The 18,235-nt window shown below is 30.1% G+C and overlaps 3 protein-coding genes across 4 annotated transcripts; 2 read left to right on the top strand and 1 right to left on the bottom strand.

Annotated features, from left to right (window-relative positions):
* The first annotated feature begins 636 nt into the window (after positions 1 to 636).
* LOC124529739 (26S proteasome non-ATPase regulatory subunit 10-like) lies at positions 637 to 1,879 on the top strand. The gene is made up of 4 exons (XM_047103639.1): positions 637 to 908; positions 977 to 1,222; positions 1,313 to 1,482; positions 1,645 to 1,879. The coding sequence occupies exons 1-4, from the start codon at positions 807 to 809 to the stop codon at positions 1,793 to 1,795; spliced, it is 669 nt and encodes a 222-aa protein (XP_046959595.1). The 5' UTR covers positions 637 to 806; the 3' UTR covers positions 1,796 to 1,879.
* A 1,179-nt stretch (positions 1,880 to 3,058) lies between these two features.
* LOC124529689 (lysophospholipid acyltransferase 6-like) lies at positions 3,059 to 16,677 on the top strand. 2 transcript variants are annotated; one of them, XM_047103553.1, is made up of 10 exons: positions 3,059 to 3,750; positions 5,175 to 5,314; positions 5,607 to 5,684; positions 5,840 to 5,931; positions 8,041 to 8,279; positions 8,383 to 8,515; positions 10,632 to 10,852; positions 11,590 to 11,790; positions 13,709 to 13,860; positions 14,101 to 16,677. In XM_047103553.1, the coding sequence occupies exons 1-10, from the start codon at positions 3,667 to 3,669 to the stop codon at positions 14,273 to 14,275; spliced, it is 1,515 nt and encodes a 504-aa protein (XP_046959509.1). In that variant the 5' UTR covers positions 3,059 to 3,666; the 3' UTR covers positions 14,276 to 16,677. The 2 variants fall into 2 exon arrangements, with proteins under 2 accessions (XP_046959509.1, XP_046959510.1); XM_047103554.1 differs by lacking the exon at positions 5,175 to 5,314 and having other exon boundaries at positions 3,060 to 3,750.
* LOC124529690 lies at positions 16,667 to 17,797 on the bottom strand. The gene is made up of 3 exons (XM_047103555.1): positions 17,323 to 17,797; positions 16,917 to 17,132; positions 16,667 to 16,832 (listed from the first exon to the last, which is right to left on the bottom strand). Exons 1-3 carry the CDS (start codon positions 17,609 to 17,611, stop codon positions 16,699 to 16,701), a joined length of 639 nt encoding a protein of 212 aa, XP_046959511.1. The 5' UTR covers positions 17,612 to 17,797; the 3' UTR covers positions 16,667 to 16,698.
* Between the last annotated feature and the right edge of the window lie 438 nt (positions 17,798 to 18,235).

Raw genomic sequence — 18,235 nt, 5'->3', positions numbered from 1 at the left:
AATACAGATGCCAACCAGTTGCGGGAAGAAGGTCCAAGCCACCGGTGATTAGGGCTCCAGAGAGAGGTACTTCCTCACAATACGCGTCGTGCCGAGGAGTACTGCCTTCTGCAACAGGCCCTTGACCCAGCTGCCTAACGAGAGCCTCTTAAGGTCGAGTTGGTCGAGGCTTTTCGCTGAAACGACTATCGGCACAATAACTGCTGTATCCACTTCCCACATGTCGCCAACCTTGTGAGCTAAGTCAAGAGATTATTATTATTAAACAGCAAGCATCATCATAAAAAAATAATTTTGCCTTTCTTACTTGTATAGTTGGTGCTAACTAGAGGTAATTTTAATCAAACAATGAAGAATAATTAAGAACGGATGAAATAGTAAAAATAATTTGATCAGCTTTAGTTCTGTGCCTTATTCGTGAAATCACATAGACATATGAACAAACGGACAGACAGACAAGCAGATATAAATTGTCGGTTGATTTGCCCCAGTCACCATACGTTAAATACATTTTTCTTCTCTTCTGGCGTGTATGTACGCAAATTGAGCTCAAAATAATGGAAAGAATAATGTGGATACTATGAACAGTAATTATAATTTTATTTCTAGCATACCTAGTGTTTTAAGGACATTGACAGTCATTGTCAATTTGCAAGTCACTGTCAAGAACTCTTCACATACTCAAATCTCAAACTCATATAACAATCAAATAAGTAATAACAACAAAGTTTGTTGGTGAACAAAACTAATATTATACTTATATGACAATTCTTATTTGAAAACATTTAAAATCCTATTACATCAAAATGTCTATTGGTACCGTTTACGAAAGAGCATATAAAGGAGATTTTAATCAAGTTAAAGTCAAAATTGATGAAGATGCATCCTTAGTAACTATTCCGGATTCGGTACGAAAAGTGGAAAACAGAATTTTGTAAGTCATCACTTTACATTCTAATGTTATTTCTTTTTACAGAATAATCGTCTCCTTATACATTGGACAGCTTTAGGTGGTAATGAAAATCTATTAGATTATTTAATTGATGTAGGAAGCCCCGTTGACTGTGTTGATGACACAAATTGTACACCATTAATATTAGCAGCTTCAGCGGGAAGATTACATGTGGTTAGGCTACTAATTGGTAAAGGAGGTAATGTAAATCATAAAACAAATCGTGGACAATCATCTTTACATTATGCTTGTTCAAAGGGACACAAAGAAGTAAGTAGTATTAGTATTATATTTCAGTTATTAAATAATTAAACTTTTTATATTGTATATCACTATATTCTGTTTTGTAAAACATTTCAGGTAGCAAAATATTTGATAGAATCTGATGCAAACATTAATGAAGCTGATATTTTAGGAGCTACACCACTTCATAGAGCTGCAGCTCAAGGCAGAACAGAAATAGTAGAAATTCTTTTAAAATCTCCAGATATTAAAGTTAATTTGTGTGACTCTACTGGTTGTACTGCATTGTAAGTTCTAATTCAATTTTTTTTATTGCAGTTTGAATTTTTCAAAAGGGATTTTTTAATAAAAACGTGTCATTTCATTTTTCAAGAATATTTTGTATATTTAAAGTAGATAACCAATTTCATGGTTTTGGCATTTAAAAAAAAAAAAATAAATTGTTGCAGGCATTTATCATGTGAAGAAGATAGAGAAGGAGCAGCCTGTATGTTAGTTAAATCAGGAGCAAGTATAGATATCAAAAATAAAGAAGGAAAAACACCTTTAGATATTTGCTCTGATAAGTTAAAAAAAACTCTTATGAACTTACTGGATTAAAGAAAATTGTAAAAAAAACGATTGAATCTTTTTTTCTAATAATTAGTGCATATTTTGTAAGTCAGTTAAAACCATGAGAACCAAAAATTGTTGATTATCCTTGACCACTACCAGATTAATTTATCCTATAGCTTCTGTTATATTTTATCACTGAGGGATATATTTAATAGCCATGAAAAATATTAGATTACAGAATAAACTAAATATCTAAATAAATAAAACATATTTACTTTGAAATAAATCTGTAATATTCCTATGAAATTGTTTTATATCGTAAACTTGGCTCTATAAAACATTGAACTATTAAATAAACTCTGATTTGCACCAGCTTCAGTTGGTCTGACTAAAGCTCATTATTGTCAACTAAAAGTTAGGATATTTTAATGCTTAAAAATTTCATGAATTTTATACCTTATTAAGCCCTCATCATCGCATCGTATGTAGTAATGGCTCATCAGGTGTTTGATAATATATATTATCAAGCACCTTATTCTATGTCTTTCTATTGGTTAGGAAGTTGATTGTATTGATATTCATGTACAAATAAGCAGAAGTAACAAAGAAAGTTATATGGCCTTTATGCTAAATTGGTAAAGCTGATTTCAGATCTTCTCTGTTGGTTAAATTAGAAAATTAAAAAATGACAACTTGAAACCAGAGAAAACCTGCAAAAAAAAAAGTCAAAAAAAGTTTTGACTCCTTTCTGAAAAAAATTTTTCTAATCAACATTTCCTTCTAAGTTTAACCTATTTTTCACTCCTTTAAAAGCTTTTACATCAATCAAACTCAAAAAAGTAGTAAACTAGAGTACGGCTTCTTTAAGGTAATTCTACTGATTCTGATTACAAAGTTATAAGTGAATTTCTGCGTCAAAATTAGTCCATTCACTTCAAATTTTGTATATTATTTATGAAGATGAATGTCTCTCCCCCGAATACTTTTTGTATTTTTTTACAAACTTCACGCACGCGCTATATTAACAAATGGTTGCTATTGCTATAAGAAATAAAAGCATTAAATCAAAATCATTAATATTTTTATTGTACACTTTTATAAGCTTCAATTGTTGTCTGTGGTAATTTTGCGACAAAACTTACCGTTTTCCTAAAAATTATAAAAACCGATTTTTTGCGGGAACGTCGACCTTTGACCTCTAATAAAAAAAGTAGGTACCGGAATAATTTAGAACTACTGAATATTATTTTTAATTTTAATTAAGTTTTAAACAAATTTATGTAACTCCTCTTTTGTAGCTTAATTTGACCGGACTATCTTTCATTTAAATAAATAATTAGTTGTTTTATTACACTTGGAACAACTTACGTGGAGTTAAAGAACTTATTTCTTAAGAATATTATCTAGGCTAATAATACTTGTAGAGAAAAGTTGAACAAATACAGCCTCATCGTTCGTGATAAAATCACCGATGAAAATGTAGGTACTCACACTCAGTACTGAACTGAACTCCTGAGTGCTGACAATGGCAATGACGTTTGACAGTATTAAATTGTCTAAATAAATAAATCGTCAATTTGTCACTTGTTGGGTTGTTGGTTGTGTTGTGTGTAATAGACTAGACTTCTAGTTGTCCAAGTCTACATTGAAGATTGATCATTGAATCAGTTTAATAAATGAAGTGATGTTACGTATTGTGTGCAATTTGCGCAACATTCAATAATTGAAACCAAGTTAATATTCCGTTTATCGATGTAATATTCGCTGAAGCACAAGTGTATTTTATGTCATGTAAAATTATTTTAGCTTACAGTTTGATTAAATTGAAAGAAAAATAATTGTGCTATAAGTTCTTAAGGATAATGGTTAAATTTCTGTGACAACTAGTTTTGTATTGTTGTTCAAATTGATTTACAATGACGGCGACTTATAATGATTATTATGATGGAAGCAAATTATTTTTGTTTCTATCCAATAGAATCGGTCTCCCAATTGATCTGGTAAGTGAAAAAAACTTATTTTCATTTTATTTTTTTTGCGTTGTCCATAAAATTAACAATATATTGGTCTAGTTCATTGATGACTCTTACACACTAAGTAAGTCATCAATTAGTAATCTCTGAAACTATTTAAAACTATGATATAGTCGTAATATCTCAAAGTGATATCATCTTAAACTATTTGTAAAAAATAATATTTTTACTTTGAAAGGTAAGTAAATAATGTTATTAGGATTGTGTAGTCATTTAATATGTGTGTTGTAATTAAAATCCCATTTAAAATGCAAATATATTATTTTTTAGTTTCAAAATGAGTTATTAAAAGTTATCTTTGAAAATGTATACAATAAAGACAAAAGGTACATTAGATTAGTAAAAAAAATTATTTTCATATTAATATATTTAAGTCCTTTATATGTTTGAAATATTAAATCTAAATTAAACTCAATCTAATATAATTTTTATTTTGCACTTCATTATGCTCTAATTCATGGTTACAGAGTTGGTGCTCATTTTGGTATATGATTTGCTTGTTAAATAATTATTTATGGATTATATCTTACATTATTTAAAAATATCCTTTAAGAGGAATAAGCACATATAACATACATGTGTATTTAAGAAACACTTTAATTCACAATTCATATACAACTTACTGCCTATTTTTATGTGGTCCTTTGCAAAATTTCAATCTAACAATTCAGGTCCATCAAATGTGCACTCAATATATATTATATATATATATATATAAATATTGTGAATCACAACAAAAACAATCATTACAATGAATAAATAACTACGGTAGCTTATGCCTGCCTCTCCATTAGTTTCTGTTTATGAAAGGATACTGAACAACCGCATCAGAGGTCGAAATTAGTAAAGAACATAGTACAGTAGAACACTGATTATCTGAATTAATTAGGGCCGCAGTTGATTAGGATATCGGACAAAGACTTGTTTATTAAGTTTAACAAACACAGTTCTACAATAATGCTTTCTTGAACATCTCGATCAGAATAAGTTGCAATCCCATCAGGCCTTAAGAAAATGACAAACTTTGAAGTTTACTTGGCTTTAATTTTTTTTTATATGGTTGGTACTAATTTGGTTAATCGGTGTTCAGATAATTGACATTCTACTGTACCCTCTTATTTGTCCCACATAGCCAATCATATACATAAAAGTTTTTGATTGCCACCTCCCTTATTACATTCATAAATATCCTCACAATAATGGAATTAGAATTAAGCTTATCTCCAAACACTCAAGTAATTATTTGAGTACACCACAGCACAGCTAAGCCCTCTATAGTATTTATGATAACTTGCAAAGTTTATCAATTAGTTTATTGTTTTATTTTCATCACTGTATTATTTCTGTATAGCACTTTTTATTTTATAATGTTATCTTTTCTTTTCCATTAGGTTAATTTTTTCATTTCACAAATAGCTGCATTATGTGTGGCCCGATTTTTTCGAAAACCATTAAAGCTAGCCTCGCCAGAATTTCGACATTCATTGTGCCTTATTATAGGGTTGCTTATGGGATATTTCTGCTTTGGAAAGTAAGTTTTATTATTTTTTAATAAGATGTATTTAGTAATTTGTATCTTTTTATTTATTACATAGGTTTGTTAATATCAGACATTAATAACAGATATAATCCAATACCGTGGTCTGGATTGAATTAATTACTTTCTATACTGACCAAAATCAATCTACTCTTTTTAAACATCAGATTGGAATTTTCTAAAAAAAAAATATTTTTGCCTAATGCTAATTTCAAGTCTTTAAAGATCTTAAGATGTTGATGAAGTTAATGAAAGACTAGTATTAAATGATTTTGAACTTTTTTAGACAAGCAGTTCATTTATCAGTACTCCCTATGATGAGTTACATGTTGCTGAAGACTGTGCCACAGCATCTTACAGGAAAGTGCGTATTAAAACCTCCTTTATTACTTACTAAAACTATATTATAACATCACTTGAATACTATAATGTAATAATGTTAAAAAAACAATTCCATATATATATTTTTATATTTATAATTAATAAAATATAAAACTAATTCCTTTATTTAATTTTCAGTATAATTTTGGCTGCATCTATGATATACTTATCATGTCTTCATTTGCACCGCCAAATATATCACACAGCCAATTACAATTTAGACATTACAGGTAGATTTTACAATACAATACAGTACAATTATTTTAAAAATTCCATTAATTTTTTTATTTCATTAATATACATATTTTAATATTGTTCTTCTGCAAATGTTTATGTTTTCCTAATTGTACCTATGCTAATGCATACTAGAAAATGAGACACTTCTGTTGGTTTCCTTTTTTTTGAATTAGCCTTTAATAATATTACCAAATTCCTGTTATTTTAAAAGCAGCATGTAATTTAAGTATTAAAATGTATATTAATTATATTTTCCACATCTGCATACATAAAAATATTCGAAATACGCGTTGCAAGAAACCTCCCTCTGTTCTTTAAAGTAAAAAAAGTTTATTTTAATAGCTTTTGTTTTTATCAACATTTCAGTACTGCGCATAATGTGCATTTCAAACTGTTGTAGTACGACACAACTTAGATGTAGCGTCGGCAAACATCGTAAAACCGATCACATTCGAATTCAGTACGCTCGCCCAAAACATCAATACCTACCTATTTTATTTCTTATGTGAATATTATCTTTACACAAACGTAATAACTTGTAATGTCATAAAACCAAATATATTTGTCAAATTGACGCGTAGAGATATACATGAACTTGAAAACAATATAAATGGTCACATAATTAAATACTTTATTTATTTAATTTTAACTGACTAAAAATTTAGCTTATTTAGATTTTATTTAAAGGATTTATATTATAAAATATTATAAAAACAGTATATAATTATTCGCATGGTTACACACCCAAGGTTATATTCTCAAAATCTCAAATCATCGAACGATCCATCGCTATCTAATGACGACTTTATTAATAATATATATTTGTAATTCTTTAAATTATTTTTAGAAATAACGCGACCATTACTTGGGCCTAAATTAGCATGATGTTCTTTCTTTGTTCTGGGCTTTTTAGCTGAATTAAAAGTTGTATGAGAAGAACGACGACTTAAACAAGTAAATTTCGCACCATTATAACAAGTAGAATTACCATTTGTTCCAATCGAAGAAGAGATTTAAAACAGCGTTTGTTATTGTATGTGACATATTTGTAAAAATCATATATTAGGGCTATTATTTCATAAATAGTAATTATAAAAAAAAATTCGCTACTTTTATCATTTTACGGCCTAATACATTTCAACGAAGTCATATTGAAAACAAAATTGTAACAAATTAATAACATCCGCTTTACCATTAAATTGTCATGCAGTGCACAGAGTGATTCAGTCACGTGCATTCATCTCGGGTAGATCTGAAGCGGGAAATTATAGCGTCGAATGGCGCGATAGGGAGCTATTTCTTTTAATTCTCTTTTCTTCTATTTCTCTTATTAAATTATCGGCATTAATCGTTTTTTTTTGAATCGCTGATGCTACATTTAAATTGTGTCTTACTATAAAAAACTTCAAAATCAATTGTAACTTAGGAATAAATAATTTCAATTAATGTACATAGCCTATTCCAACAACAAGAGGACTAAAGCCAAATAAACAACAGAATCAGCGAATTTACGTAATATATAATATTTACGTAATATATCTATGATATTCATCATGAATTTGCTGAAAAAAGGCATATTTAACGTCGGCGAAAATGTCATCGGAACTTTGGAAGTAAAATTAAAGTAATTTAGCGTAATAGTACCTATTGTACTATAAAAAGGGATATTTTAATCTTGTCTTAGATTTTCGCGATTATTACACTTTGAAATAAAACTAGTTTTAACGGATTTAAATCGCGTATATTAATTATTTTTATCATCCCGACGTTTCGAGCACTTTACAGCGTTCGTGGTAACGGGTAGACTGGACTGTCTATATACGCGATTTAAATCTATTTAAATCTAGTTTTATTTCAAGATATATTTTAATCGAGAACTTATATAGTATCGCATGAAATTCGTTAATATAAATTTTATATTTATCTTTATTCCTATTTCAATTGGAATAGGCTATGTATGTACGCCATACCATTCTTATTTCTTTGTAAATATTTATTTCGGATCTGTGTTGAGTATATTTATTGGTAGAAATATACAAGAGACATTCTTGATCTTCGGTGGTAATTTACCTTTAATACATTAAATTGGATTTTAATTGCAGGTCCCTTAATGGTTATAACGCAGAGGGTTACGTCACTGGCGTATTCGCTTCAAGATAATTTAAAGAGAAAGGAAATTAATGCGAACTCTACGAAACAATCGGATAAAGAAGCGTGCAGAGTAGAAAAGATTCCTTCGCCACTCGAATACTTTGCTTATACTTTAGCATTCCAAACTTTGATGTGTGGACCAGTTGTGTTTTATTCGGATTATATAAGCTTCATTGAGGGAGATAATGGAGTTAGTTTTTTTAATATTGTCATGGCATATACACAATATTATAAATTAAATTAAATGTTTATTTTTTTATGTTCATGTAAGTCATAGTATATTAATGTTTTAGAATGACAGAAAGAAATCATTTGGAAATGAGCCTTCTCCTCGACTGGCTGTTTTATACAAGGTTGCCGGGTCTGTGGCTGCGGCGCTACTTTACTTGTCTCTGGCAGAGAAATACCCCTTGAATGTACTCGAAGGTAAAATTCTTATTCACATATGTTTAAAATATTAATCAGAATATTAACAATGGAAAAATTTTTTGTTCATTTTATTTTTCATTTTCATAAATTAATTATATGTTTACTTGTAAGTGGGACGCTTTTACATAATTATGTTTATTCATAATATATTTATCATGTTGGCAACGTTGATATATGTTAAATACAAATTGTAATATTTAATTTCAGCCATAATGAACTACGTATAAACTAGACCAAAAAGAACTTATGAAATCTGTTCAAATAACTTGAAATTAATATTATGCTAATTTCATTATTGTTTACTTATAACGGAATGAAAGTCGATGCTAATTATTATGCTCGTAAACGTGTTTTACAGGTTAGCATAACCTCAAAAACGCACGTTAAACAATTGTTTGACCTGAATGATATCTGAGCGAACGCTGAAAATAACAAAACTTGTTCAAAATATTTTGTCCAACAACAACAACGACAGCCTGTAAATTCCCACTACTGGGCTAAAGGCCTCCTCTCCCTAGGAGAAGGTTTGGAACATATTCCACCACGCTGTTCCAATGCGGGTTGGTGGAATACACATTTGGCAGAATTTCTATGAAATTTGTCACATGCAGGTTTCCTCGCGATGTTTTCCTTCACCGCTGAGTACGAGATGAATTATAAAGACAAATTAAGTACATTAATCAGCGGTGCTTGCCTGGGTTTGAACCCGCAATCATCGGTTAAGATGCACGCGTTCTCACCACTGGGCCATCTCGACTCTCTATATTTAATATTTTGGTCATTTTTTTTTTTTATTTTATTTAATTCACATTTTAAAAATAATACGCGCTAATTCACTTATCTGATATACGATATGACTTCGTTATTAAACCCCAAGAGTTTATTGATCTAAAACTTAAGACATTACATTGATATGAGTATGTACGTTTAATCTATTTATTCGCATGGTACTTTGATGCAATCATAATACGAACAACGCAATATGTATTAGTTCTTTGTCACCGAAATAACGTATTATTTATCGAATTATATTTAAAATAAACATCAGACTATTGAACTATGTAATACTATAATGTTAATTATTTGAAAATGTAGCTACATTGCTATTACTTGGTGGTAGGGCTTTGTGCAAGCCCGTCTGGGTAGGTACCACCCACTCATCAGTTATTCTACCGCCAAATAACAGTACTCAGTATTGTTGTGTTCCGGTTTGAAGGGTGAGTGAGCCAGTGTAACTACAGGCACAAGGGACATAACATCTTAGTTCCCAAGGTTGGTGGCACATTGACGATGTAAGGAATAGTTAATATTACTTAAAGCGTCATTGTCTATGGGTGATGGTGACCACTTACCATCAGGTGGCCCATATGCTCGTCCGCCAACCTATTCCATAAAAACAAAACAAAAAAACAAACAAACAAATTAAAAATAAAGCCAAGAATTCCTACGTTAAAAATATTATATTACAAAACTAGTACTGGCATTTGCAGCTACGAATCGACTTAGATAATGAGGATGAAGTTTAAAACAGGTGTATTTTAGAATTTTCAATATTTCGGTTTCAAAGATAAAGCCCATATTATATTCTAGTCAGCTGTAATTTTAATAGAGTATATCAGTTGGGTAATAACTGCGTTTAAATCATGTACATCGTTTTGCCTGATGACTAATGTGGTTATCTAGCTCATTAAGAATATGAAGCCTTTAATTGTGTCCACCATAAAACTTAAGTGGGGAAATGATCGTACTATGCAATTTGAGAAAGTTCGACATTTTAATTTATTATCTTAAAAATAGAATTTATAGAGACTGCCGAGGGATTAGGGTAAGAGATCTCCTCGGGTGTCAGATAGTATACGGCTCGCTCAAGGTTTAATAATGTGCAATTTCATTACATTTTTTATTTACATTTTCTCTTGTACATAAATGACTTGGTCTGTTATATACAAAAAAGAAAGAAAAAGAAAAGAGTTTAGACGATCAATTATGAAAAAAAATCTTCGCAGGATTCGGTCATACTTCAATCAATAATACGTAGTTATTTTCTTATATGTATGTATTATATACTCCGTTTTAAAGGTACTTACAGTAAATAAACTTTTTATGTTCACAGAGTTAAAAGATCCTACTTCTGAGGTATCACGCTCGTGGTCCGCGTTATATCTCCTGTGGTACGCGTATCTCTCCACTCTCGTAGTGAGATGCAAGTACTACCACGCGTGGTTGTTGTCTGAAGCCATATGCAACAATTCAGGAATGGGCTTCAACGGCTACGACAACAACGGCAGCCCTAAATGGGATAAAATGTCTAATATCGACGTTTTCGGATTCGAGGTAAAATTTTCTAATATTTTTTTTTTTTTTAAATACTGGCTTTACAATGTTACCCTTCAATTTCAATAATGAGATATTGTTATTTATGACTTGTCTTAATATTCCTTTTGGGGGTTTTTTTGTTAAAATGTACCAATACTATCTACTAAATATGAGCAGAGATCTTATAAGAGAAATGATCCCGTGATTTTTTTAAAAAACTTGTACTGGCTTATCTAACATTGATTAATAAAATAACTAATTTTATAAGACACTTTTATGCATACATATTTTTGTTAAACATTTTCTTTTCTTCATGTCTATTTTTGTAATTAAGTTTTAGTTTATCTATATTTTGTGTTAAATGAATTTGCTGTAGCTACTTTTTACTTTTTATGTGTCGTTACAAGCGGTGTTTACCTATAATTAGTTGTTACGCTATTCTAATATCGACCTCCGTGGTCGAGTGGTGTGTACACCGGTTTTCATGGGTACGCCACTCTGAGGTCCCGGGTTCGATTCCCGGCCGAGTATGTTGTCTTAGGTCTGGGTGTTTGTGGTACCGTCGTTACTTCTGATTTCCATAACACAAGTGCTTCAGCTACTTACATTGGGAGTAAGAGTCAGAGTAATGTATGTGATGTTGTCTCATAGTTATAAAAAAAAAAAAAAAATATTTATAATTACGCTAGATTTGTTTAGCATATAGAAGGCGACATTAGTCCCGGCGGCCGCTGACCGCGTGTGTGTGGTTGCAGTTCGCGCAGAACTTCCGCGCGGCGGTGTCGAGCTGGAACAGGAACACGAACGCGTGGCTGCGCGTGGCGGCGTACGAGCGCGGCGGCGCGGCGTGGCGCACGGCGCGCGTGTACGCGCTGTCGGCGCTGTGGCACGGCTTCCACCCCGGATACTACCTCACATTCTTCGCGGGCGGACTCTTCACCGTCGCCGCTAAGAAGGTACTGCCTCGCTACGGTGTATATATAATGCTATATATAAAAAATAGTCTTTATATGAGCTACTGCTAGACTAAGACAACGTCTACTATTGAGAACGTTTGAACTTATTTCACCACGCTACCCAAAGCGTGTAAGTGATTGTCTTTAATCATTGTGATCATCTGAGTAATTGGTTATTTGGGGCCGTTCAAGTATTACGTAAACACTATTGGGTGGTGGGGGGGTCTTTGTTTTGCTTATTTTGGATGACATAGGGGGTAGGGGAGTCTAGATAATGATTACGTCATCAGTAGTTATTTACTTTTTTTACACGAATTTTCGAGGATTCCCATAGGCACTCGCTTTAGAACCGATTAGGGGAATTACCGCGCGCTATTTACTTGTCTAAATTTTCTCTGTCAGTGTATCGTTTCGTTTCTTATTTAAACAAACTGGCTAATACAATATTAGCCAGTTTATTTAAATAAGATGTCGTTTCAAATAGACAAATCCATGTTGTATCAAAAAATGTTTGAAAGTTTTAAAAAATCACATAAAATTACGAAAAATAGAATATACACCTGGAATATAGAATCAAATTGCCTGACCACGATTGGGTAATCGCTGAAAGTCATAAATTAATACCATCTGTTTATGCTGGTATCAAAATCACTTTCAGTATGCTAGGACAACCGCAAGCCGTTGGATATCCTGGACCAACATACATCGCTATTCCAAATAGAAAGTATAGTTCATCTACTGCTCATACTCATGCTCAGGATTTCGAGACGCTTCTCGAACTTGAAGAGTTCCGAACATTAGCTAAAACTGACCATGGAGTAGTAAAACCAGTGGTAATCATGACGGTTGACGGAGGGCCTGATGAAAATCCGCGCTATCAAAAAGTCATAGAGTTTGTTATACAACACTTTAAGCGACATGATCTCGATGCATTGTTTTTAGCTACCAATGCTCCTGGAAGAAGTGCGTATAACAGAGTAGAGCGCAGAATGGCTCTTCGTAGTCGGGAACTGGCTGGTTTAATATTGCCTCATGACCATTTTGGGTCTCATTTAGATGAAGGTGGCGTTACAATTTCTGAACATTTAGAAAGATCTATTGAGTCGAGATGGCCCAGTGGTTAGAACACGTGCATCTTAACCGATGATTGCGGGTTTAAATCCAGGCAAGCACCGCTGATTCATGTGCTTAATTTGTCTTTATAATTCATCTCGTGTTCAGTGGTGAAGGAAAACATCGTGAGGAAACCTGCATGTGACAAATTTCTTAAAAATTCTGCCACATGTGTATTCCACCAACCCACATTGAAACAGCGTAATGGAATATGTTACAACCTTTCTCCTCAAAGGGAGAGGAGACCTTTAGCCCAGCAGTGGGAATTTATAGGTTGTTGTTGTAGAAAGATCTAATTTTGAATATGCAGGAAATGTATTAGCTGAAGTATGGAACTTAATGGAAATTGATGGCTATAATGTTACTGCAAAATATGTTTGTATATTTTCTTATTTTTAAAATTATAAATATAACATTTTAATTATAATTAAAAAAAAATACATTTATAATTGAAAATGTTTACGTAAGCAAAGGGGGAGGGGAGTAAGAGCTTTGCTTACTTTTGCTGACAAGGGGGATGGGGGGGGTAAAAAATTGTAATAAATCTGCTTACGTTATTATTTATATTTGAACGACCCCTTTGAGTGATTGAAAAAAATTAAATATTGTTACTTTATTTCAATACCTAATTAATATGTAAAATTGACGCATCTTATTATGTATTCCAAATACACTCCTCATTTTACATATTGAAATTAAATAAATGCAATGTCACGTAACTGCAACAAAAATGTTTCTGAAATAGTATGGGGTTATTACGAGGGAAACACGTTCAGTTAGATTTCACATAATATTTATTTTTCAGATCCGCGCGTTCGCTCGTCCGATGTTTTTGGAGAGTCGTCCGAAAAAACTCTTGTATGATGCCCTGACGTTCGTGACGACCCGCGTCGCTATGACGTACGCGACCGTACCGTTCGTGCTGTTACACCTCTCACCGAGCCTCGCATTTTATGGGTTAGTATATTTTCTCAAAGTTTCAACGGTTTTCATACGATTTCTAGATTCGTCTAGATTAGTTTGGGTACATTTCATCATATTTAAAGGTAATTTTGACTATACTTTAAGTCAATCTTACAGTCAATTTATTTTGCTTTCAAATGTTAATAATATTTTTATGTGTTAATGTCAATTTCTTCAAAAAATACCAATTTACCATAAATTAATTATATCTAAAATAAAAAAAAATTGTTGCAGGAAATTTTACTACTCCTTGCATTTTATTGCTTTAGGGGCAATGTTTTTACCGTCTAAATCTAAGTTGCATGGACTTGCTCAAAATTCGGATGTATCAATCACTTCTACATTTACAAAAGATGTAACAGCAAACGAGAACAAAGGAGAAGCGAATGGAAAACTCAAATCATCTTAACAAAAATAAACCAGCATATTTTAATTAAATTTGCACCAAACAAGGGTTTTTCAAACAACTTGTAAAATAACATTGAAGATATAAAACGAAATAAGCATTTATTTATGACACACAAGAAAATGTAATATTAATAATTATTTTTCTACAGTATACATAACTATTTACAATGTTATTATTATACAAACTTACTTTTAATGTAGCAATGGTAAGACATTAAATTCTTTTTATTTTTTTAACACTATAATTATATTTTTATGTTACAGAATTATATATAACATATAAAAGTACATTTATGTGGTAGAATTTTATTAACATATTTTTAATTTATCTCATGTTATTATTACTTCTTAAATATAAATGGAGTTGATTTTTTTTATGCATTAATTTGTTATGTTCTGTGACATGGATGCACACTCACTAGATGTAATTTTTTAATATATTTAAGTTCAAAATGTTCCATTTACATATAATAAAAAAATACATTATATGCCATTGAGGTTTAAAATGTTATCTTTAAAAAAAATATCTGAAAAAAAATCTGCATTTTTATTATTATATAAATATAAGTATTTTAAATGAATGATAACATTACAGTATTATTTTTAAGTTATTTATATTTTTCATAAGTAATTATAGTATTCTATAAATCTCAAGAAACTGTATCATTTGACATTTTGTCAAGACGAAAGTAAGTAAATAAATTGCAGTTTTGGAATTGAAATAAAAGGAGGTATCCATTTATTTTGCTAATTCAAGCTCTAAACAAATAATCTTCATTTAAAACAACTCTTAGCCCTTATTACAGTTAGTGCAATCTATGTCTGTATACATTGTTTACATTTGGTATTACTATTGTTATTCATAATTTATTATTCAATAAAATGTAAACAGCTTGCTTTAAAGCTTAATATGTTTCATGTTAGTCGTTGTCGTTTAGTTATACATGCGTGTACCTTAAAATTATACATATTTTAAATTGGAAGTCAATAGGTACCTAGTTTATAAGTTCTGACAATAGAAGATTATCCGAATAAATTTTGTTGATCATAAAAATAATTTATTCAAGTATTTGTTTGTATAATTTATAAAAAAATAGATATGGTATTATATGCAAAGCCAAAACATCAATAATCCAATCTTGGAGAAATTTCTATAATATTCTGAAATAGTTGTGTTCATTATAATTATCTATTTACATACATGTATTTTTGTTGTTGTTAAAAATTACTTTAATGGAATAAGGATAAAAATAGCTTGAAATACATGGCGAATTCCACAATAATCAAATTATGAATATTTGCAATTTTTACTTATTATGAAAATAACTCAAAACAAGCAGACAAAAATATTGACTACAATGTTCTTTTTTTGTAATTTACAAATATTCTTAATATGGCAGCTACTTTATATGGAACACTTCATTATTGTTACAAACAAATTACAATAATAATGAGTCAATATATTGATTACTTTTCACATCTAAAAAATCTGCTATAATAATGGTCAACATTTAAAAAATCATGTATGTATAGAAAACATGCTTCATCTTACACAACACCAGGTCAATACAATTTCTAATTATTGTCAAGAGTTTTTTTTTCAACACAATGTTTGGATATATGCTGTTATAAAATTTTGAGTCAAATTAATGAATCTTTTTACCTATATTAAGAAAATATTGCTAAGATAATATTTACAATGTAAGATTTTTATTAGTGTTGTTGGGAAATAAAGACCTCATATGAAAAAATAAAGATGTCATATTTAATAATAGAAATTTCTGGCACTCTCTCGCCTATGGGTGATACCATAGTTTTTATAGAAGCTACTGCTTGGACCTGACCGCTTGTTATTTTTAACATCATTTGTAAATGGTTAAATTATAATGTATTATTAATTTAAAATAGTAATGACAGAAAATTTGTGAAACAGCAACAGTATTTATTTAAATAACATTTTAGATACATTTGTCTTGGTTTACAACCATAATACTGTTTGATGATTTTTAAAAGAAAATAAATAAATGGGAATATGTTGTATTGCAAAAACAAAATGGTATTATTGATTAGTTACTAAATTTTTTACATATACAATATTCAAAAAACTAATATTTCATTTTAAACACGTAAAAGAATCTGTTATACTATTTAATTAATTAAATGTGACCTTACCATTTAAAACAAATGTTATTTATTTTTATTATGCAATATTTTCACCCATTTTAACATTATATTGTTAATCATTAGAAGGAGATATTTGCATATTTTTGTATAAATATGTATTTGTTGATAAAAAGAGAGCTTTCTATTGTATCAATTTGATATCTTACATTACAGACTGTAATTTATATGCTATGGTTGCAATGTTGTGACGTTTATATAATAAAAGTATATTTTAATGAACTGCTTTTCAATTTTACATTATTATTTCTTTTTAGAATCTTTTAATAACATAAATGCTTGTCTCAAACAGCACAGCACTCCAGGAACATCGTTTGTTTCTTTTAACTTTCTTTGGAGATCCTTAAATGTTTTGAGTTTTGGGTAGATGCTCTGCACTAAAATACATAATAGTATCATTGTTATATGGACCAGATCTACTTAATTTACCAACATCATTTTATGACACATGAAATACTTACATTCATATTTTCCCGATTCCATGTTGCGTAACAATCTAACTGAATAATTTTCTGTATCTTTTTTAGCTTCAGTGAAAAATTGCACAAAAATAACCTGTGAATTGCCATTTCTAGATTCTATTGAATAATAAATCTTTAAAAACTTTTTATAGCATTTTTTTGCCATTAAGAATGCCTCATGTGTTTCCTTTATTTCTTGCGTAAGAAGTTTTTGATCTGTAACAATTGAAATAAATTCGTAGTTCATACATAAAATTAAATTCAAACAAAGTAAACAGGTAATATATTTAATGCTTAATTAATTAATTGTAATTGGAAAAAAGGATTAGTTTATTAAAATTAGTATTTTACACATAAATTTCAGTAGCAAGAAATGTGAATTTATTATTAGAAAAACGCAACTAGCCTTGCTTGTAATTCTCGTACTGGGTTTGCTGCCTTGTTATTTCATTAAGTTGTAAAGCAATTTCTTGTCTCAATTCTTTATTATTCTCAACGATTAATTTCAATTCTTCATCGTATGTTTGTGCTATATTTGCTTGGTAGTTAATACTCTCAATTAAAAAACCGTCTTCCAGAGCTTTAAGAACATTTTCGCATATATTATTCAATTGTAACTCGAAATTGCTATAAAAGCTGTCTTCAACTTCACTTAAACTAATTTTATAATTCCACTTTGCTTCAATTACGCTCATTTTAAAAATTGGGATACAATCATAACATGTAATTATTAAGATTTTTTAATGTTATTTTAGGAAATTATCCTTAATTGCCTTCTTTTCCGCAAGTTCTGTTCTTCATAAACATAAATAAAATAAAACTGCAAAAAGTAAAGCTACAGATTGAATATAACGTTTATTATTCAAACCAATTTGAAACTCAAACAAACTGACGTTACGTCGAGCCATTAATGTATTGCCACTTGCCAGTAAATATTTTGTCAATCAATTTATTAAAATACAAAGATCATTTTAAGCGTAAATATTCAGTTAGCATGGATAAAAGAGTGTTCTCAGCTCATTAAACCCAGCTCACAAATGATTAAAAATCAATTATAATAATTAATAATTTAAAATAAAACAAGGCTGGAAAAAAATTAAAAACGAAGGATATTTATTTTTATACATGGAATTAAAGACCAAATTAACTGCAATATGAAAAAAAAATAACTTACGTTTTAAGCAATTAAAGTAACAAAAAAACGTCGTTTAAGTTAACTCAAAAACAATAAGTTTACTGACTGACCTTGACCGGATATATAAATGAATGTCGACCGTCGAAAAATATTTTTATGGGTATACTGAATTTAATTTGATTTT

This window comes from Vanessa cardui, chromosome 5 (genome assembly GCF_905220365.1).
Source record: "Vanessa cardui chromosome 5, ilVanCard2.1, whole genome shotgun sequence".
NCBI classification, from domain to species: Eukaryota; Metazoa; Arthropoda; class Insecta; order Lepidoptera; family Nymphalidae; genus Vanessa; species Vanessa cardui.
The sequence above is the reverse complement of the archived record's forward strand: the minus strand, read 5'-3'. Positions and strand labels throughout refer to the sequence as shown.

Excerpts from the sequence above, each read along its gene's own strand:
- LOC124529689 (XM_047103553.1), top strand. The coding sequence starts at position 3,667 with ATGACGGCGACTTATAATGATTATTATGATGGAAGCAAATTATTTTTG. Across the intron at positions 5,315-5,606 it reads GGATATTTCTGCTTTGGAAA|ACAAGCAGTTCATTTATCAG; the intron begins GTAAGTTTTATT and ends GAACTTTTTTAG. Across the intron at positions 13,861-14,100 it reads CCGAGCCTCGCATTTTATGG|GAAATTTTACTACTCCTTGC; the intron begins GTTAGTATATTT and ends AAATTGTTGCAG.
- LOC124529739 (XM_047103639.1), top strand. The coding sequence starts at position 807 with ATGTCTATTGGTACCGTTTACGAAAGAGCATATAAAGGAGATTTTAAT. Across the intron at positions 909-976 it reads TAGTAACTATTCCGGATTCG|AATAATCGTCTCCTTATACA; the intron begins GTACGAAAAGTG and ends TTCTTTTTACAG. Across the intron at positions 1,483-1,644 it reads TCTACTGGTTGTACTGCATT|GCATTTATCATGTGAAGAAG; the intron begins GTAAGTTCTAAT and ends AAATTGTTGCAG.
- LOC124529690 (XM_047103555.1), bottom strand. The coding sequence starts at position 17,611 with ATGAGCGTAATTGAAGCAAAGTGGAATTATAAAATTAGTTTAAGTGAA. Across the intron at positions 17,133-17,322 it reads GTACGAGAATTACAAGCAAG|ATCAAAAACTTCTTACGCAA; the intron begins GCTAGTTGCGTT and ends CAATTGTTACAG. Across the intron at positions 16,833-16,916 it reads GGAATCGGGAAAATATGAAT|TGCAGAGCATCTACCCAAAA; the intron begins GTAAGTATTTCA and ends TATGTATTTTAG.